Source organism: Kwoniella shandongensis, chromosome 5 (genome assembly GCF_008629635.2).
Source record: "Kwoniella shandongensis chromosome 5, complete sequence".
NCBI classification, from domain to species: Eukaryota; Fungi; Basidiomycota; class Tremellomycetes; order Tremellales; family Cryptococcaceae; genus Kwoniella; species Kwoniella shandongensis.
The window spans coordinates 590,438-610,625 of NC_089291.1; the positions used below are offsets into that span (position 1 = coordinate 590,438).

The following is a 20,188-nucleotide window of genomic DNA, read 5'->3' on the forward strand; positions in this document are numbered from 1 at the left end:
ACCCAAGGTAACGAGAACGAACGAGGTGGAGGCGGAATCAAAATCTTCTCAACGGTGTGTGATCAGTGAGTGCATATCTTCATCTACCAGTATATCATCATCATCTCTCTACAGAACAGAGCATTGCATAAATCATAAACATGTCAGGTATGTCACCCGCATCCGACACCATCGCAGGCAGTATGATCGAGCTGACTGAACGCTTGCTCCTTGTGCACTCGCAGCATCCGAAGCAGGACCTTCTACTGCTGCCCCTAAGAAGGGGGCCAAGGTCACCCCCGCTCTCCCTGCGAAAATCGCCAAAAACACCCGTCTGCCCGCAACTATGATCACGCCCTCTGGATCCGTCCAAGCGTCGCTGAAGAACAAAGCGCACAAGGGTCAAATATCAAAGAAGAAGAAGGCAAGGATCGAAAAAGGAAAGGAGAGAGCGGTGGAGTTGAGTGGAAAGTTGGAGACGAAAGTCAAGGAGAGGGAGGAGAAGAAGGTGCGTTTTAGACTCTCCAGGTATTCGAGCGAATGCTAATCAATGGGTGTTGTATGATAGGCCAAGAGACAAAGAGCCAAAAAGGCTTGGGAGTGATTTACGGGCTTGTGGCTTGTTTTTGGGTCGAGGACGATGACGGTTACGCGATGTATAGATTTATGTGTATGCGGACTATGTCTCAATGTATTTTATGCAGCAATGTACACTCGGGCAACGCTTGTTGTAACGAGTATTGATTGTTTGCCCTAGTCAGTCTGCTCAAGAATGCAATTCTCATGTGCTATGACTCGTTGCCTTACAGATCAGGCTGCACCTCACACACCACACGATCATAGTCCCACCCACACGCATGACCTCAATCCCGATCAAACAGATAACCCCAGTCGCAAATCTCCATAGCCCTGTCCCTCAGAATGCCAACGCGACGCAAACATATCGAAGCAATCGTCTCATCTCATCGGTACAAGACCCATAAACACCATCCTTCTCCACGCTCCTTCAACAGCCCGCTTAAGATCGACCGGCACCGGGGACGAATCGGGTCTTCCTCTCTCGGACAGGGTTGGCAGAGACGTTGATGACGTTGACGGAGAGGTCGTCGAAACCGAGAGACTTGAGGAGGTCCTTGGTCTCCGAGTCGACCTCGAGAGGGGACTCCTCGGCAGCGGCAAGGGCGGAAACTTCGGGAACGTATCTGGCGAGAAAGCAAGAACGTCAGTGACTGTTTTCCGATACGACATCGTCGATGCCGACGCCACTCACTGGTCCTTTCGCTCTCGCTCCTCCTCTTGCAACCTGAAAGAGATACCTCGCACGGGACCCTTCTGGATTCGCTTCATCAAGTGGGTGGTGACTGCGGGAAACACATCAGCACATATCCTTGTTGATAACGATAAGGGAGTACTCACAACCGGAGATCTTGTTCCTCAACCTCTTGGAGGGGACAGAGGCGACCTCATCGAGGAGACGCTTGTTGGAGCTAGAATTGTAGAGTTAGCATGGTCCCATGTATGTCCTCGACACGCAATCTGCCTCCTCTTCGTCCATCAAGATCCAGCATTGTGTCCTCCTTCACTCCTACACTCGTCCTCGTCCTCGTGTCCATCTCCGTCATGCCTTGTCTCCCTCTTGTGTTCCCTTAACAGCCCTGCATGTCCCCACTTCCTATTCCTCCAATGACACCAAAAAACTCTCACTCACTGGAAGTCGAGAGTGAGTCGGGGGTAGTACTTTTCAATGAGCACTCGGGAAGCCCTCTTAACTGTCTTTGTCCTAACTCGACCCTATTATCGGTACATGTTCCATCATTGGTGATTGATTGAGCAGAGATTCGCATTTGGGAAAGAGGGATTTTGACATTTTGAGGTGTGCGAACAACGATACGACGAGAGAAAGGAAGGGGAGGGGAGAACAACGGTTCGTCAGCATAACCCCATCTACACGTTTCTTGATAGAGGACCGCAACGCACCATGATGAATGATGTCCTGTAAAGGTTAGTGTTTTAGTGTGACAAAAGCTATCTATCCAATATAATCAAGCAAGGTCTCTTTTACTTTGTGTCGAATCCTGCGTTGCAGTCTCTCTGCATGCACTGAGTGAGTGTGACTGTCAGTGAGCGAGTAAGCAGTTGCTGCCAATCCACCAGCATGGACACACCCAACGGGAGAATAGCAGAGAGAGCAGAAGCGGAGAAATAACAATAAGCAGACGGGATTTATGAAAGTGGCATCCAGGTTGCCTTGCAGCTTTGTCGGCGATTACATTATATCCGACTTCAGCGTATATGCACCCATGCTTGGACCACCCAACTGACCGTTGGCTGCATGCAAAAGCAATCACCCTCTCGTCACAAGCATAGTAACTCAAACACCGACGCAGTATTCCTCAAACATACCTTTCTCTGGTGGTCACTCTCTTCTTCTCCATCATTACTCTTTCACCGACCTGTCAGGTCGATAAAAAAAACCGGACAGCGGGGCTTCCAGTGGTTCTGATGCCATCAACAATTACGTTACTTCTTTTATCCAGAGGATGGTTGAACACCGACCGAAGCTTAGACGCCTTTACGCATACATGAATGGGCATGAACCGCATGTCGATATACACACAAGATTTTGAAGTTTGACCCTCCTTTCCTTGGGGACATCTGTCAGCCCCTGATCTCAAGTCGACCTTCATGTGTTCCTAGATGTTCATTCCACCTCCTGGCTTGGATGTGCCGACGCGATTAACATTATTAGTCATTGATCAGGCTCGATGTTTCTTTTGTACGAATCCCGAGCAGCACAGATATCACTACGTGACTACCACCGGGGCCATCCTCTCTTCGATCTCGCCGCCCTTCGCGGTATAATGATCGGTGCAGAGGGATCCATCGCACCCTGAGCTGTCGGATATATACTGGGAAGTTTATAACTCCTTAGCATGGCAAAACCGCCTCGCCTCGAGATGAGGTGATCTTTGCGAGACCTCAGCTCACGTCGATCCAACCCAAATGTGTGCACAGACGTAGATCAGTCCATATTCCTCCGCAAGTTGATTGCTTAAGATATCCGAGGGGTCGAGCACCCCTTCTGATTAGTCTACGGATGGACAGTATGTATCGTCAGGAAGCCTATTGTCGTACAGTTGACCGAGTATCCTCGAACAGAGGATCATCATAAAACCCGCAAGCGGGTCCCTTCAGTACTCTGATATGAATATGCATGCATGTTTATAGTTGAGTCTCGGATGGAGACAGCAGCACACACTACGCCGTTTTTCACGGGTCATGTGACAGCCAAAGCACAGATGGCGGCCATCGCCGAAAGTGGAGGTTGTCGCGAACCGCATGGTTCCGACACAGTGATTAATCTGCCACGATGTTAAGTTTCTTCGTCTGTCTTCAGTATCTATACAACGCATCCATCATGAAGCTCCCCCCTGCCCCACCCCCTGACGCTGTCAAGTGAGTAGATTGAGTCCGCTTGTATGTGTAGTAGCAGCTCATCTGGTCTACGATTGCTAGATTCTGCGAGTTTGTGACTGCCTCGCCTACGCCCTTCCATGCAGTCTCCAACCTAACTAAACGACTCCTCTCTGCCGGCTTCAAGCCCGTCTCCGAACGACGACCCGACTCTACATCCTTCGCACCCGGCTCCAAGCTCTTCTACACCCGAAACCAATCTTCTCTCGTCGCGTTCACTCTGCCTTCTAAGCCTACTCCCAACACTGCCATCTCATTCGCTGTTGGACATCTCGATTCGCCATGTCTCAAAGTCCGACCAGTCAGCAAGCGTTCCAAGTCTGGTTATCTCCAAGTGAGCGTAGAACTGTACGGTGGTGGGATATGGCATAGTTGGTTCGATCGAGACTTGTCTCTTGCAGGAAGGGTTATCGTCGCTTCCCCTTCATCGGCAAACTCGTCTGAACCGACCTATGTCTCGAAATTGGTCAAGATCGATCGACCTATCTTGCGTATACCAACACTCGCCATTCATCTTGATAGGACGATGAACGAGTCTTTCAAGTTTAACAAGGAGACAGAGTTCCAACCGATCTTGGGACTCGTCGCGGACACTCTTAACAATACCGCCCCAGGTGCCGACAGGAGTAGGGCGGGAACTCCTCAACCGTTCAGATCTGGATCCGCGACACCGGCGGAGAAGGAAGATAGCGATGATGTGGCGAGGATGGAGGAGAGACATCATCCGTTGTTGCTGGCTGTCCTAGCGGATGAGCTAGGCTGCTCGATCGGTGATATCCAGGATTTCGAATTGTGAGCGGAATACATGGATCGAAGTAGAGTGCAGCTAACACGAAGTGTTGTTGAGATCCCTGTATGACACTCAGCCATCTACTGTCGGTGGATTATCCAATGAACTCATTTTCAGTCCCAGAATCGACAACCTTATGACCTCGTGAGTCAAGTGCCTTGGAATCAACCCACCTTCAGCTGCTAAATACTATTCAGCTTCTCGTCCATCGAAGGGATCTGCGACGCTGCGGCTGGAACTAACGCCTCGTCCGAAGACACTATCCGATGCGTCATTCTCTTCGACAACGAGGAAGTCGGTAGTGTTTCGCACCACGGAGCCGAATCCAATCTCCTCCCTTCGTTCGTTGAGCGGATTGCATCTCTCCCCGATTATGCGAAGATCGGATATCACCAGATCCTTGCGAACAGTTTCCTCGTATCGGCGGACATGGGCCATGCGGTGAGTCACAGTACTAACGCATGTGATATATTTTGCTGACACAAATGCAGCTCAACCCAAACTTCGAAAGTCGATACGAGACCAATCTCGCACCCAAGCTCAACGGCGGTGTCGTAATCAAGACCAACGCGAATCAACGATACACCTCGAATGCCCAGACCACTTTCCTCCTTCGACGAGTCGCCAAGAAGGCCGGTGTACCCGTACAAGAGTTCGAAATCCGAAACGACTCGACTTGCGGTTCCACCGTCGGTCCTCATCTCTCCACCCACGTTAGAACCGTCGATATTGGTTTGGCACAACTCTCGATGCACTCCATCCGAGAGACGGCGGGTTCGGCGGACGTCAAGCACTACATCCAATTCTTCAAGACTTACTTTGATGTGATTGGGCCTTTCGACCGGGATCTCCAAATAGATTAGGTCAAGAGTGAAAAAAAATTAAGTGAATACGCAACCTAAAATTGTGATGCAACTCAGACTCGTGCCAATGCGATGATGCGATACATACAGGTATAACCCAAGAAGGTGAAGACTGAACCCGCCCTCTGCACACAACTACTCTATGAACAATCACGACCTCATCCCCCTCCTTACTCGGCCTTCTTCTCCTTCTTGGCCTTCTTCTCTGCCTTTCTGCGCGCTCGCTCCTCGGCAGTCTCCTCTCGCTCTTCACCGTCCTCTGTCTTCACCTTCTTCTTCTTCTGCGGGGGGCATGAAATGTCAGAATTGCAGTGTGAATCGAATGATAGCGGACTCACCTTCTTCTCATCTCCGTCCTCTGTCTTCACGGGTGTTTCAGGAACACCGACCTCTGATTCTCTCTTTCTCTTCTTCTCCTTCTCCTCTCCGTCAACTTCGATTGGTGTGATTGTCGCTTGAGGTTGGGTGTTGACCAAACCGCCCTCGGCTTCATCGGCATTGTAATCCACATACTCCTTTGACCATCCTTGCGGTGTAACACCATCGATCTTCTTTCCGTACTTGTCCAACTCTCCCTTCTTGATCATCTTCTTCTTCTCCTGGGCTTTGGGTCCCAAACCCCATCGTCGGGGGTACAAGTCTCTGTTCATGATACATCGCTTGACTTTGGCGACAACACCGTGATCGCACGAGGCGAGGTCGACGGTCGACATCATGGCGATACCGATGGCGATGGCTTCTCCCTTGGTGGTCATAAGAACGACCTCCTCGTGAACCTCGATGTCGGATTCGTATCGCAACAAACCGGGAATCATGAGCTTGGCACCGTAACAAACCGCGTTGACGGCAGAGTCTTTGACGACAATTCGCTTGAAGTTGGTGAGGAGCGACTCGAGAGGTCGGACAACTCGTCGGAGGTATGTCTCTGCAAAGGATGTCAGACATATGCCCTTGGAGATGCAAAAGAGAGAAAAAGCTACTCACCATCCCTCGTGTTGTCGTACAACCATTGAGCGTCCAAGACGTCGTGCATAGAAACGATATCGTCGTTCTCTCCGGTGATACCACTTCTCACTCTTCTCAACTCCTGCATGTGCGCGCCGACACCCAACAACAGACCGAGATGGACACAGAGTGTTCTGATATATGTTCCTGCCTCACACGAGACCCAGAAGACACCCATGTTCCTCTTGTTGTCGTATTCGATCAATTTCGACTCGTAGATTGTTCTCACACGAAGTTGTCTCTTGACGGCCGAGATCAAAGGGGGTCGTTGGAAAAGAGCTCCGGTCAAAGTCTCTAATGCTCGTGGCAAAGCCTTCTCGTCGGGGAGAGTATCGTGGAATCGAACGACACAAACGTACTCCTTTCCTGCACCTTGTTGAGATTTGACAAGTCGAGTCGCTCGGTCAATACACACGATCAAGCATCCTGTAACTTTAGGGTCGAGAGTTCCTGAATGTCCAGTCTTTTCTACTCGCAAGATACGTTTCAACCATGCGACAACTTCGTGAGAGGATGGGTTGGAAGGTTTGTCGAGGTTGATCACACCGGATTTGACATAGGTTTGAAGATCTCGCTTGAGCGGTGAGACACCCTATAACCCGACCGATTACATATTAGCTGCAGCCCAAGATACAATTGGAAAGGAAATGTTTCGCTCACAGTAGGGATAGGGGTGAAATGAGAAGATCGGACGAGCAATTTGTCGTAGTTCTTCAATAACAAAGGCCATTGAGAGGTGTCTACAATTACATTCTAAATTAGCTTTACGTTCGCAGGTAGTATTGACGAAGGCTATAACGCACCAAGCTTGGGTGTAACGGCCTCGCTCTTGATAGAGAAATCTCCCGATTGTTGAAGTTCCGTCACTTTGTCGTTGGACAACCCAGCGGAGGAAGAAGAAGCGGCGGCCATATTGACGTTGTCGTTGTCGTTGTCGATGTTGGTCTGCTCGCTAGAGGTTGTGGGTCGAAGATGGCGATAATATAGCAACAATCCAAGCAGTAAGCAAGCTACTAGCTCAAGACCACGAAGAGATTTTGTAAAGTGTCAAAGTTGCCTCCACCATCCATTCTTGAGGTATTTCCGGGAAAATACCGAATGTGGCGCTTGACTTCGAGGCGAGTTGGAATCAGTGTTATGAGGGGGATGTCTCGGTACGAACACTCCCGGTAACAGTGATTCTGCCGTATGCATAGCAGGAAGGAGTTTTGTGACCAGGGCACCGACATCATGAGAGGTGCCCAAGACGTAGTTTATCATGCAGGACTTTTGCCTTGTGGACTGTGTCCGCAGAAGAAAGAAGAAAGAAGAGCGATGGCTGAATCACTGTACTTTTGGTCCCGCGAAGCCTCAAACAGCTGTGCTACTACGTTTCGACACTGCAATAACGATAATACCTCTGAGAAGCTACTATTGTTTTGCTGTGCTCGAAGTTCGGTGCGAGGCAGTAGCTCGCATTGGCATTGGCATTGGCCAGACCTTGGACTAGGTCCAGGCTCCGTGATCGAAGCTTTTTGGTGGTGGTCCGAGTGTAACAACGCTTTTGGGGCACATCACCTGTGTCGACCTCCGTTGTATAAAGTTGGTCGGACACGATCGTACTTCTGAGCCCATGAAGCATATACAATCACTCGCACGTTCTCTATGTCATAAGGACCGAGCTTGTCAGAGTCATTGCTATCAACATGTTGATCATTATCTGCAGCACAGCTTGACCAACGTTGCTTTCGTGGTATTCATGATGGGCGAGGAGAGGCTACGTCTTCGTTATGAGATGAGGCCCGAGCTTGATCAAACGTCAAATAGAATGAACGTTCGTCGAGCAGTTGTCCTTTTCGTTCGTAATGACTACCTTCGAAATACCATATATAAATAAGACTCCCCGAGGAACAAAGCTACAGTATGGGGTATGCAGTATTTGCACGTACAGTATCAGTACCCTGGTTACAACCGTCAAATTTCCACTGAGACGATATTTAAGAGACGAATCGCATCATTCCTTACCATGTCGAGCCATCACACCGCACCCACTATTAGTCCCGCATCTACCCGAAGTCGAGGTCTCAACGACCATATCATCACCCTTGACCATATCGTTTACCCATCTCCGCGGTCCAAACCAGCGCCAACCAAAAGATCTCCATCTGGTCCATCACAGTATCGCACATTCATGGAGAAGGCCAAGAAAGAAAAGGGTATCACAGGTGATTATTGGAAGCACAGGAAGGAGAGTGAGGCGAATGTTGGACCAAAGGGCAGATGGAGCAGGCTTTTCTCCCGGTTCAAATAGTCAACATCGACAACTCGCACGGTGTGAAAGATAGTGAGTCGCCTTGATGTAAGAGTTCTTTCGAGTGCTCACAAGCAATCCACAACGGTTCAGATAAGGACACCAAAAGCGGAGATGGAGTACTAGCACCAGGAAGGTATTATGCATAAGCTGTAGATATCATAAGATCGTTCTCGTCGATAAGTCGTGAAATATGCCGTCCCCTTTCAATCTCTACTCATCATCTCTTCTGCTCGTGCTTCTGCACAAATTTCGACGCAAAGAATTCTCCGTCAAGACTTAGCAGATTGGCGATTCTAGGATGTACATCGACGTGGAACGAGTCCCAGGGGAATGCTTCGCCGTCTAACAAGGATAGGGGGATCAGCTGTTGTCGGTATACTTAGACAGTGTCGACGACTTACCTATTGTAAATATCGGTTGATTGGCTTTATCAAGGTTCTCAGCAATAAATGCGGAGACTGCGCAACGGTCAGCCTGAACTGATACTATTGTTGCTTTCCACCCACCTTTATAGTAATGCTGCTCATCTAGCCAGTATATGTCCCCCTCTGCCGCCGCGTTGATGGCGTTCACCATGACCATTCTCGGTGCAACTCTTTGCACGACGACGTCGATCAGTCCATCGCCCGAGATCGCCACGGGCCATTGCATGAGATCTCGAGCGACCCATGGCATCATACCGGCACTACAGGGAAGGCTGTCAGCTGGGCTCAGTGGTAAACGAGGCGGACGCACTAGAAGTAGAGTATCCCTTGACCGTCCATCCAATCGTTCTTGTTCTGCGGCGAACTCAAAGCGCCATTCAGCGATTGCGTAGATGCATTGTTCATCTTCGTTGACGTTTTGGATTTGGTCGATTCAATGGTCAGCCACGTCGAATCGGGTTCGAGGGGTTTGGCGTCGTGTATCGGTCCGTGATCTGGTATATAGTCGTCTTTCCCATCGTCTTCAGCCGCCGCGCCATCATCTACTGCCCCACTTCCATCCGTACCCCCATTGACATCCAGCTTCTTCACACCATCTATCAAAGGGTTGACGCCACCACCGACCACTTTGGTCCCCTTTCTCGCTCTAGCTTGCTCCCTTGCCTTCCTTGCCATCTCCACTTTATCGCTCTCCACGACTTTCAGCTTTAGTCTGCATTTTGAGCTCTTATTTGCTGCGAGACCTTTAAGGAAACCAACCGTGAAGCGAACATCGCCCATCCAACGCAAGTTCTCGGTACCGATGTCGAGGTCCACCATGAGTCCGATGGCGGTAGATAGGAAAGAAAAACGACGGACGTTGGAAGGGAGGAGGAGCACTGAGCAGAGGTCGATGGGGAGCAGCCGGCCTGTGCAGAGGTTAGCGTGGACGTAGTCACAGCAGACTCACCTTTTATGATGTTCAGACAAGAGAGTGGTATGTTGAATGTATCTTCGACACCAAAGAGGTTTATACAAACGGCATTTGCGGAGCCTGTGGATAACGTCAGTGTGCACCCGAGATGACTGACATGGCCCAACCTACCTGTTGGTATGGGGGCAACTGGTATTCGCAACGCTTTGCGAGCGTCAGGACGGACCGCTAAACCGTTGAGGACTTCGTAGACCAGCCCGTCACCAGAAGCAGTTGCGATAACACTGCACGAGCAACGTAAGTGCTGCACGAAGCTTGCGGAGATGTAACTCACTCGTATTCGAGGTCAATGTCTCGAGTAATCTCCTCAGCATGTAATCGATGTGTCGTTACTGTCAGCTTGTCAGCAAAATGCGCACGGTCGACTTCGAGTCGCTCACCTCTCATATCCACTACGCATCCCGCCGCTTCTAAGATAGGCAGGACAGTCTCATGGACGATACTCTTCGCTTTACCCTTGCCTCCAACGGGGTTGACTAGCAACAACACCTTTCTGAACGGCTTTATCGCTGCCGAGATTACTCTGGTCAGCTGTCTGGATAAAGTAACCAATAGATGTACAACTTACACTGATACGACGCCGACATTATGTTATCCACCCATTGTTCTGCTTCTGCGATATTGATCGGCTCGACGAGGACATGCAATTTGACCAATCTGAGCGAATGGTCTTTCTGAGCCAACGAGTGGAGGTCCAAGCGGCGATTATTTGGGTGTTTACTTTGCTGGTCAGATTTGAGAGGTGCTAGATATGCTCGAAGGAAGTTTTTCAGCGGTGTAGATAAAAGTCGTTTGGGTGCTATGACGGGTATAGAGCAGGGAGATTAGCTTGAGCACAGTTCCTTTTGCTTGGGACGAGTGAGAAAGTACGATTGACTTACGTCGACCATCTCTGGATAATTGCAAGACGTCCAACCGTCCATCTTCGACTGTCAACAGTCCCCGCTTCTCATTATGCAATATTACAGGCAAGTCCTGATGCGAGATCATGGTGGGGTTGCGTTTGTTATGCTCGTGTAATGCTTGATGGTGTAAGTCAAAGTCGAGAGACAACGTCAACGAGATGGACAGATTGATGGTTGGTGATGTACAGAAAGGCACTGGAGGAGGCCGAAGTCACCGACAAGCCGGCATTGAGACATGTGATGATGTCACGACTTGTCACTATCTCTTCGAGCCGAGTCCCTTGTTATCGACCCGTTATCTGCAACTTGCTCTGCATACCTAGCCGTATTGAATTAACTCGACTCGCCGCATGTCCCCTTCAGAGGGGTCTACCCTCCGCCCTCATACTTCCTACGCCAAATCTCCGAAGGGTAGTCATGCCCCCGGTTCTGGACATGTTCATCTCGCTCTGACCTCGTCCAACCGAGCCAGCTTCATCACCTCACTCGCGGCGTATCCACTCAAACTTCTCTCTCCTACACCATTACCCTCCCAACCATCTCACTTGGCGGTGATCTACACGCTGGCATATGGAGGTGGTCTCGTTGCTGGAGATGTGGTCTCGCTTCGAGTCAACATAGATCAGGGATGTGGACTGATTATGTTGACACAAGGGTCGACGAAAGTGTTCAAACGAAGACCTGGTATACGACCTCTCTCACATCCTCCCACTTCCTTAAGTGTAAATGCCGGGGGTGATCCCAATCTCACACGTCAAAGAATGCATGTGACACTACAATCAGGATCGTTCTTGCTTTTATTACCCGATTCAATATCCCCATTTCGAGCTTCGTCCTACTCCCAAACTCAAAGATTCGTCCTTCCTCAAGACGGGACAGCTTCGATCTTGATACTCGATTGGGTCAACTCGGGAAGAGGTCAAAGGATGACCACTACGCCAGAGGAGAAGGACGAAGAGATTTGGTCAATGGAGAAATACGGTTCAACAAATGAAGTGTTTATAGGAGAAAAGCTCGTCATGCGAGAGAGGATGGTATTGGACAATGCTACATTCCCTCAAATACGCAAAGGTGGTTTATCAGAGATAGCTCGTCAACTTGCTCCATACAACATCTACGCGACACTCTTACTCCTCGGTCCGCACCTTATCCAGTTACTAAACTACCTGAAAACCCTCGCCGATAGGACTCGTCAATTTCAACTGAAAGAGCCACCGGGTCTCATCTGGTCTTTCAGCGAGACGGAAGAGGGTCAAGGAGGGGTGTTAAGAATCGCAGCGAGGGAGGTAGAGGACGCGAGAAAGTGGTTGAGAGGGGTATTGTATGCTGGTGGGATAGGTGATATGGTTGGAGAGGGGTTGTGGCCAAGGCTGATTTGAAGCTCGAACAATTTTGCATATAATACAACCCTTTTGTACGGTATCCCGGGTATCCCCCATGTCATATAATAATCCCAAATGTCCACGTCGTTCTTCACAACTAAAGCTGCCCCACCTGCGCGGCCGTCTCGACGAAATCGCTCGCTTCGTCCTTCTCAATCACCTTGATGGAACTGACCTTCTGCTTATCGAAGAAGACACCGTAGAACTTGTCCGCCTGGGCAAGCATCTCCGCTTTGAAAGTGGTCGTAATAAATTGAGCGTTCGCAGAGAGCGTGTGGATCATACCTGGTAGTGGTCTAGCGTGAGCATTGGTCTTTCCAACGAGTGACATTATGACTCACCTGCGACAGCAGTACGGTATTGCGCGTCCAAGTTCGCATCGATCTCATCGAACAGGTAGAATGGCGCAGGGTCGCACTTCTGGATGGCGAAGACCAGAGCCAACGCAACCAGCGACTTCTGACCACCCGACAATTGTTGGATACGCTGCCCTTCGTCGTCTTTCGAATTGAACGACACCTGATCACGAAAGTCAGTCGAAGCCACTTTCAGGGAAGCTCTGACTCACCTGAATAGAAACCCCGGTGTAATTGTCAATCTCGCTCTTCTCCCTTCCAGCGACGCCACTCTCCTCGGATTCCTCGTCCTACATACAAGTCAGCTCAGTCTTTCCAACATGACGAGTTGCTCACCACATAACCCTCTATTCTCTTCTGCATCACAAGAACACCTTTACCAGCCGGGACGAGTGTATCGAACACCTCTTCAAAATACCTCGATACCTGTTTGAACGTCCGTTCGATCGCTTCGTCCTTCCTCTGATCAAGCGTCTCAATCAACTCTTGAATCTTCTGAGCAGACTCATCCAGCTCCTCCCTTCGACCGAGGAGCTCATCACGCTGCTTCGTGAAGTTGTTGTACTGCTCGAAAGCTTTCTTGTTGACATGGGCAAACTTCTTGAGCCCGTCGTTGATTTTGTGCAGCTTCTTTACGATCTGTGAAAGTGTCAGCGGAAGTCACGAATAACAGCATATTGGCTCACCTTGGCCGACACGGTCTCCATGTATTTCGAAAACGCTTCTTCTGGCAAGACTCCCAAATCTCTAATCGCAGAGTTGCACTCCTCCTTCCTGTTGATCAGAGTTTGACGCTTCGTCAAGTACCTCTCCGCGTTCTTCTGTACCCTGAGGATCGCTCGGGTATTCTCGAGTTGTTCGTTCTGAACCCGCTCGAGGTCTTCAGTAATCGTTGCAATTTCGGCGCTGAGCTCCTCAACACGAGTTTCGTTCTCTTTAACCTTGCGTCAGTCCAGACCTATTTTCCCTACGCTTTTTCCGTACGCTTGACCCACCTTCGACTTGCTCGCCGAGCTGCTCAATCGACCGGACAAGATTTCTCAACTCGTTATTTCTCAGCTCGACCTCGCCCGCCTGAAGCACGCCACTTCCGGCATCACCTTCCAGCTGGTCCAGTCTCCCCCGCAACTCCTCTCTTCGTCGTCGGAGACTCTCGGTCAACTCTATTTCCAGACGATTCCGTTCACCGGACACCTACAGCTCTGTCAGCTCAAGCTTCTCACTATTACATGCGCACTCACCCTCGTCCTCGCTTGGGTCGCCTCTAGCAAAGCTTTCTTCTGCTCCTCCGCACTTCTTGTCAACTCCTCCAGTTGCCTGATTTCGTCATCCGTCAGGGTCTGCCTCATAGGCGTCTTCAACTCTTCCTCATAGGATGCTCTCTTGGACTTGGCATCTCGCAGCTCTCCTTCTGCCTCCTCCAAGCTCGCCTCGAGCTTGTTAACTCTATCTCTTGACCCTTCCTCTTCCCTAGCGGTCCAGTTGAGCTGAGCTGAGAGCATACCCCGTCCGTCCAACGTCTGCTTTCGCTTCGCTTCGATGACCTGAATCTGACCCATCGTCCTGGAGATGTCTTGCTCAAGCTTGGTGATACCCGCCTTGACTTCGTCGTGTCGCGCGGAGTCGGTCTGGAAAGACTGACGCCACTTTTTTGCTGCCTTCACTGCGTCGAGTCGAGATCGTCGTACGTCGTGGTAACCACCAGTCAAAGCACCCTTTCGGTCCACTCGATCACCTTCGACAGTGACAGCATTGAGGTTGTGACTTCGGGTGTACTGTGCAGCGGTCTGCAGGTCCTCACAGATGATTGTTCGGCCGAACACCTACGGGGACGTCAGTTTTCGCTTGTACGATTCAAACCGCTCACTTACCTGCTCAAACGCCATGACATACTCTCTGTCAAAGCGCAGCTTCTGGATCATTGGCAGCGCATCGTTGGCTTTAGGGTAGTTCACGGTATGACTCTTGAGTCGGTTCAAGGGCATGAAGGTCACTCGACCGCTCTTCTCTCGGTTCATCACATCAAGTAGCTTGGTAACGGTCTCGTCGTTGTCAACGACAACGTGGAATAAACTGCCAACTGTCAGCGCATGTTGCCGTACACCTTTACGCACCTGTTGCCCGCCGTAACCTCCACAGCTGTCTTGTACTTATCCGAAACCTCAAAGAGCTCATACAGAGGGCCATGTACGCCATCGAGTTTAAGTCGGTCAGCAATCTGTCGAACTGCTCGTAGACCATTGCTCGTGTCCTACATCCGTGTCAGCTTTGTCTTATCAGGAGCCACACAGCACTTACCTTGTCCATCATGCCTAATAGAGATCGCTCTGCGGTCTCCATCTCGCTTTTCGCATTTGACACGATTTGACCAAGTTTTCCATCCTCTCGCCATAATTCCCTGCAGAGTTATCAGCTTGAATTCACTGCAACACCACTCACTTTCTCTGCTCTTGCATGTCATCCAGATTCGCCCTGAGTTGGGTCACTTCTTCACTCATTTTCCTTAGATTATCCCTTCTTTCGTTCTCTCCTCGAGCCTGTTCCTCTGATCGCTCCACGACTTCGGCAAGCTGGTTCTTCGCACTCTCGACATCTTTTCTCAACGCATCGACCCGCTTTTGCTGATCTTTCTCGTAAGCTTTCAAAGCTTTAATCTCGTCATTGAGGTACCGGTCTCGTGCCGCTTGGTTATTGAATTGCTGGGATCGACCTTGTTTGGCGAAAAGTACGGATAACTTGGACTGAGTGGCTTCGAGGCTGGGTCCGACGAGTCAGTTGAGCCTACACCGTGTGTAGATGTCCACTCACGCCTCTCTCGCAGATCGCTCTTCCGCGATCCTCTCTTCTACTTCTGTGACCAGCGCGTCCAGTCTCTCACTTGCCTCCTCTATCCTTTCCTCCAGGGCTTGCAGTTCTTCCGAAACCTCCGCTCGTCTTTCCTCCCCTGCCTCACCAGCAGTGGTGAAGTCCGCAATGACACACTCGATCTCGGTTCGAGCCCGGACAAGATCCGCCATCTCGGTCTCGTACTGGCGCAAAGCGATCTGGGTGGTGGATAGAGAGTGCTTGGCAGTGGTGAGGGCTTCCTCGTATCGCTAGGGTCATCGCGTCAGATTGGATTCATTGTGAGGTGTGAGCAGCTCACCTGAACCTCCTCCTCTCGATCGTTAAACTCTTTACGCTTCTCATTACTGTTGTGGATATCCGTTCTTCGATCTCTCTCAACCTAAGGGCTCGGGATCAGCATTTGCTTAGTCAAAAGCAGGTACACTTCAACTCGCTCACCTCATCTAGCGCCGCGGAGACATCGTCAAGATCTCTCTGATGCAGAGCATACTCGAGACATCTCCTCTCCCGGTCCTTCTCCTGGTACTCCTTGAGCTCTTCCTTCTCCTCTTCGAGCTCATTCAATCGATCCTCGATGAAGCTGAGGAGATCGGCGATCTTATCTCTCTTGGCATCTAGAGACGTATAGATATTAGCGGTAGCTGTGAAACAGGCTGCGGTTGAACCTACCTGTATCCTCCATGATACGAGTCGACTCTGCTCTCTTCTGCTCGTATACTTCGGTTCCCGCAACGTCCTTCAGCAGTCTAAGTCGTTCTCGGTCATTCATGTTAGTGAGATGTGTGATCTGCAAAGGTGATCAGTACTGCAAGCAACTCAACACGTAATGAAGAAACACCAACCCTTCCTTGAGGAACAATGTAGTACGGGTTGGACTTGGAGAACCCTGCACTTTCCAACAGCTGATCTACCTCGGACTTGCTTGCACTTTTGCGATCAAGAGAGTATTCGTCCTTCTTGAGCCCAATCGTTCGTCGAAGGACGAGCTCAGGTCGACCAGTAGGGAATCGACCATCGGTGTCTGTGGGCGGACGTGGTCAGCTGAAGCAGTTCATTGATAAAAAGAACATGGCAGCTCACTGTCAAACACTATCTCAACGTAAGCGGAAAGAGTGGTCGTAGTGCTTGTTCCTTCGTGCAATAATCGTTGTCGTTCCTCTCTGCTCATCTTAGTGTACTGATCGGAGAGGACGAATCGAATCGCTGGAATAGCATACATCAGCTTGGCCTGTGCTTTCTATCGCCCTCATCACTCACCTGAAAAGAAATTTGATTTCCCACTTCCATTTCGACCGACTACGACATTGTGACCGGGGCTATAAAGAACGCAAGGGAGTTAGCGCGCCGAATACGAGTGAAGAATGCGTAGCTCACGAGAAAGGATCGACAGCAACTTGGTCACGATATGACTTGAAGCCTGTACATCGATGTGGTCAGCGCGGGCTTGAGAATGGACTGAGAAAGAAGACAATTAGACCTACCCTGAATAGTAATAGTTTTGATGAACTACCCATGCATGTCAGCTACCAACTTCTTCAGCCTGTATTGATCGTGACAGCTCACCATGTTGCCTCTCTTCCACAGCTTCCCACTCAGCGGACAGACTGTCAAGCAGTGTAGAGTCGATGAAGGTGGAGGAAAGGAAGAATGAGGGATGAAGACATTGATTGATCGAAAGAAACGCGTCAGGCGGGAAATATCATGTTCCGGGAGAGTCGCGTCAACCAAACAGAATCTATTACGTAAACGATGTATAGTGTCTTTCAACCTCCACTTGGGTTGCGTTGCCACCTCTGTCGACTGAAATAGAGGACATGTTAATGCTTGTACCTATACTCAACGCTTCTTGAGCTGTTTTGTAGAGAGGATCATGGACGACGATGAGGTAGCAGCCATTCTTGGAGGGTAAGCGCAATAAGCTCATTGCACAGAGCTGTCAAAGTTAACGTTAACTTCTGCAGGTCAAGTCGATTCAATGCTGGACCAAGTCGAGCACCGTGTCCTGCACGAGGCGTGAACCGAGAGTTTGATCGATATTTCGATGATAGCACAGCAGAAGTGGACCCAGGAGAAGCGGATATGGATGAGCTGAGGAGGTCAGCCACGTCTTGCCCCCTTCCTTCTGGCTCCAGAGCTGATGACTTCGCAGAGCCGCTTGGGCAACTTGGAAGACCAAGCCACCTGCTGCGTTGAGTGGCAACCCTGCTTCTGCTCAAGAGGATGATGAGCTTGCTCGGTGAGTCACATCTCCTGCTGAGGCCACTGGTACTTTTCTGACAAACTCCTTTCGCAGCGCGCTGGCACTATCTGTGCAGGAACACCGAAGTTCCGGCTCACGTCGAAGCCCTCTCGTTGTGCCAGATGGAGAGAGTGATGATGAGGATTTGAGAAAGGCGCTGGAATTGTCGCAGCAAGAAGCAAGAGAACCAAAGCGACAGAAGCGAGAGGAGACACCGGAGGAAGAGAGACGAATGCTTGAAGAGTGGGTGAAGACTTGAATCATTCTCGCGCAGTGATGCTAATCAATGGACAGAGCTATGGCCGCATCCCTCGCACAAGCAGGGTCATCCTTGTCTTCAACTTCTGCACCGAGAACATCGGTCGACGATAGACCGAAAGTTGCACTTTCCGCTCCTGTTGCCGACATACCTTCCAGTACAGCCTCTCCTGCACCTTCAGATGCCTCGGCTACGCCTTCCGTTCTTCGACTCGGGGGTCAGATGATCGATCGTGCTCAGCTGGAAAAAGAGCGTAGGGAGAGGCAGGCGGCGCGACAAGCTCAACAAGGTGGCTCTCAACCTGCCTCCACAATTTCGAATGGTTTTTCCGCTGGACCTGCAAGAGTCACCGGAATGTCGTCGATAGCTACATCGAGCAATTCATCGGCTTCGACTTCGACAATCAAAGCTGCTTCGAGTAGCGCAGCACGTAGTGGCCCGTCGACATCCGCCCAACGACCTCAAGCAAGCGGTATCACGCATCCATTTCAAGCCCCCGGACCTTTCCCGTCCGACGCAGCAGGAGAGTATTATCTTGACGGCGAGATGAGACATACCGCCTTGACAATCGGTGACCCTACTAGCGAGCGGACCTTTTCGCCCAAACAGGTCGTTGGCAAGGTAAGTCATCGTTCGGAGTGATGGCCTTTGCTGAATGTTTGCAGCACTCCGAGATCTCCCTTATCATCATGTCCAGTTTCGTGATCGACGATCAGTGGATCGGAGATCAAGCGATTCTTCCACCACCGGAAATAGTACCCACGAACATTGTTAGACCCCACTTGAAAGACAAGCCAGAGTACAATGGGAAGATTGAGCTACAGGTGAATGGGGAACTTTGGGTGTATCCTAGAATGATAGGGGGCTGGGGGTGAGTGTCCCACTTCTGGACCGGAAGCTTAGGCTCATGCAAGAGAGAGGATCACAGGAGCGCTCACATGAAATACTTCTGGGTGGGTTCAGATGCATGCTCATTGACCTGTACTGACGTAGATGACAGATCTTTTACAAAACCGGACGACTCCGTGTGGTCATATCTACAGCCAATATGGTCCCGTATGATTGGGAATGGATAGAAAACGTGAGTTCCATCCCCATATGGACGGATTCTCACTGATATCGCTTCAGACCATCTTTGTCCAGGACTTCTTGCCTCTACCGAAACCAGTATCCTTCCGTGAGAATTACCTTCCACACGACTTGCCGCAACAATTTCGCGACCTCTTTGTACACACAAGAGTGCACACTGCCATTCGACATATCATAGCTAACCATCCGAACGGTACATCAATATCGTTCAAGCCGGATGACGGGTTTGCGGACATGACAAAGTACGATTGGAGCAAAGTCAAGGTTAGACTGGTAATGAGTGTACCTGGAACATATACCGGTCATGACAAATTGGATGGATACGGAATGTGTAGGCTAGGGAAGGTACTAAGCGAGGAGGGCTGGGTGCCACAAGCTGGTGAGAAGGTCTCTGCAGAGTTTCAGGTAGGTTAGAGGGCTTACAGATGGTGTGGTCCTTGAAACTAACGGTCAAATATTTTGCAAGGGATCGTCATTGGGCCAATACGGTCTCGACTGGTTTGACAAATTCTACCAGTTTTGCTCTGGCAAGACTGCCAGGGCGCTCGTTGGTCGACCGAAACCTTCCGCTTGGCCGAGCATGAAAGTCCTGTTCCCATCTTTGGCCACTGTTGATGCGTCTGAACTGGGTAGAGGAGGCGGTGGAACGATGTTTGCAGGCAAGGCGTTCAACAAAGTTACACAACCTTTGTTTCATGATGCGAATTCAAAAAGGGGTGGTGTCTTGATGCACGCGAAGGTGAGCTGAGAATGCTCAGAAGGTAGTCCATGACTGATGTCCAATCTTGGTTATAGATGCTCATTGCCATCTTTGAGCCTGAAAGTCGACATCTTGGATTTGACTCATCGCCAACGAAGGGTGGGAAGCGGAAGGCGAGCGAGATCGAGGATGGTAATGGCGGAGTGGGTGGATGGATATACGTGGGGAGTCACAATTTCTCCTCAGCGGCTTGGGTGAGTGTTTCCTCTGTGGCTCGTTGAGTTACTGTTGATTTGCAAGAGCAGGGCACCCTTGACCTGAAAAAGAGCCCTCCGGTATTGAACGTGAAGAACTACGAGATTGGCGTTGTCTTCCCACTTGGTGCGTTCTCTCTCATCTGGTGATGTGACAAGCAGTTGACGAAGTGGGTAGATCGGCGAAATGCACGAGCTACAGCAGATCTGATCGCGCCGTATAAGCGACCGGCTAGAAGATACACAGCAGGAGATGTCCCTTGGGTAAGTGCGCGTGGGCACGGGGTGGGTGACCCAAGCTGATATGAGGGGCAGGACCAAAACACGCATATGCCTTTGGAATAGGTTATGGCTT

At 50.3% G+C, this 20,188-nt stretch overlaps 8 protein-coding genes across 8 annotated transcripts; 4 read left to right on the plus strand and 4 right to left on the minus strand.

Moving 5' to 3' along the window:
* Positions 1–140: 140 nt before the first annotated feature.
* CI109_102910 (uncharacterized protein) lies at positions 141–583 on the plus strand (the record flags this gene model as incomplete). Its single annotated transcript, XM_032001296.1, has 3 exons — positions 141–147; positions 225–487; positions 548–583. The coding sequence occupies 3 exons, from the start codon at positions 141–143 to the stop codon at positions 581–583; spliced, it is 306 nt and encodes a 101-aa protein (XP_031864186.1).
* Positions 584–997: 414 nt separating this feature from the next.
* Positions 998–1,959, minus strand: CI109_102911 (40S ribosomal protein eS17; the record flags this gene model as incomplete). Its single annotated transcript, XM_032001297.1, has 5 exons — positions 998–1,181; positions 1,250–1,340; positions 1,396–1,466; positions 1,688–1,770; positions 1,957–1,959. 5 exons carry the CDS (start codon positions 1,957–1,959, stop codon positions 998–1,000), a joined length of 432 nt encoding a protein of 143 aa, XP_031864187.1.
* Positions 1,960–3,397: 1,438 nt separating this feature from the next.
* Positions 3,398–5,106, plus strand: CI109_102912 (uncharacterized protein; the record flags this gene model as incomplete). The annotated part of the gene is made up of 5 exons (XM_032001298.1): positions 3,398–3,435; positions 3,496–4,245; positions 4,301–4,387; positions 4,441–4,684; positions 4,735–5,106. 5 exons carry the CDS (start codon positions 3,398–3,400, stop codon positions 5,104–5,106), a joined length of 1,491 nt encoding a protein of 496 aa, XP_031864188.1.
* A 170-nt stretch (positions 5,107–5,276) lies between these two features.
* CI109_102913 (centromere/microtubule-binding protein CBF5) lies at positions 5,277–7,023 on the minus strand (the record flags this gene model as incomplete). The annotated part of the gene is made up of 5 exons (XM_032001299.1): positions 5,277–5,387; positions 5,445–6,031; positions 6,091–6,703; positions 6,772–6,851; positions 6,915–7,023. The coding sequence occupies 5 exons, from the start codon at positions 7,021–7,023 to the stop codon at positions 5,277–5,279; spliced, it is 1,500 nt and encodes a 499-aa protein (XP_031864189.1).
* A 1,598-nt stretch (positions 7,024–8,621) lies between these two features.
* On the minus strand, positions 8,622–10,792 carry CI109_102914 (uncharacterized protein; the record flags this gene model as incomplete). Its single annotated transcript, XM_032001300.1, has 10 exons — positions 8,622–8,746; positions 8,806–8,862; positions 8,911–9,089; positions 9,140–9,737; positions 9,779–9,862; positions 9,914–10,026; positions 10,077–10,134; positions 10,183–10,311; positions 10,371–10,601; positions 10,684–10,792. 10 exons carry the CDS (start codon positions 10,790–10,792, stop codon positions 8,622–8,624), a joined length of 1,683 nt encoding a protein of 560 aa, XP_031864190.1.
* Positions 10,793–11,057: 265 nt separating this feature from the next.
* Positions 11,058–12,086, plus strand: CI109_102915 (uncharacterized protein; the record flags this gene model as incomplete). The annotated part of the gene is made up of 1 exon (XM_032001301.1): positions 11,058–12,086. The coding sequence occupies one exon, from the start codon at positions 11,058–11,060 to the stop codon at positions 12,084–12,086; it is 1,029 nt and encodes a 342-aa protein (XP_031864191.1).
* A 100-nt stretch (positions 12,087–12,186) lies between these two features.
* On the minus strand, positions 12,187–16,858 carry CI109_102916 (uncharacterized protein; the record flags this gene model as incomplete). The annotated part of the gene is made up of 21 exons (XM_065967214.1): positions 12,187–12,374; positions 12,431–12,608; positions 12,658–12,735; positions 12,782–13,084; positions 13,132–13,379; positions 13,441–13,639; positions 13,687–14,268; positions 14,317–14,518; positions 14,623–14,696; positions 14,744–14,843; positions 14,885–15,202; positions 15,254–15,540; positions 15,591–15,671; positions 15,731–15,906; positions 15,962–16,079; positions 16,135–16,313; positions 16,373–16,495; positions 16,550–16,608; positions 16,667–16,709; positions 16,774–16,798; positions 16,856–16,858. 21 exons carry the CDS (start codon positions 16,856–16,858, stop codon positions 12,187–12,189), a joined length of 3,564 nt encoding a protein of 1,187 aa, XP_065823286.1.
* A 304-nt stretch (positions 16,859–17,162) lies between these two features.
* On the plus strand, positions 17,163–20,136 carry CI109_102917 (uncharacterized protein; the record flags this gene model as incomplete). Its single annotated transcript, XM_032001303.2, has 13 exons — positions 17,163–17,197; positions 17,254–17,388; positions 17,442–17,528; positions 17,586–17,774; positions 17,826–18,411; positions 18,456–18,661; positions 18,719–18,743; positions 18,791–18,871; positions 18,919–19,284; positions 19,346–19,618; positions 19,675–19,833; positions 19,885–19,960; positions 20,012–20,136. The coding sequence occupies 13 exons, from the start codon at positions 17,163–17,165 to the stop codon at positions 20,134–20,136; spliced, it is 2,343 nt and encodes a 780-aa protein (XP_031864193.2).
* Positions 20,137–20,188: the final 52 nt, after the last annotated feature.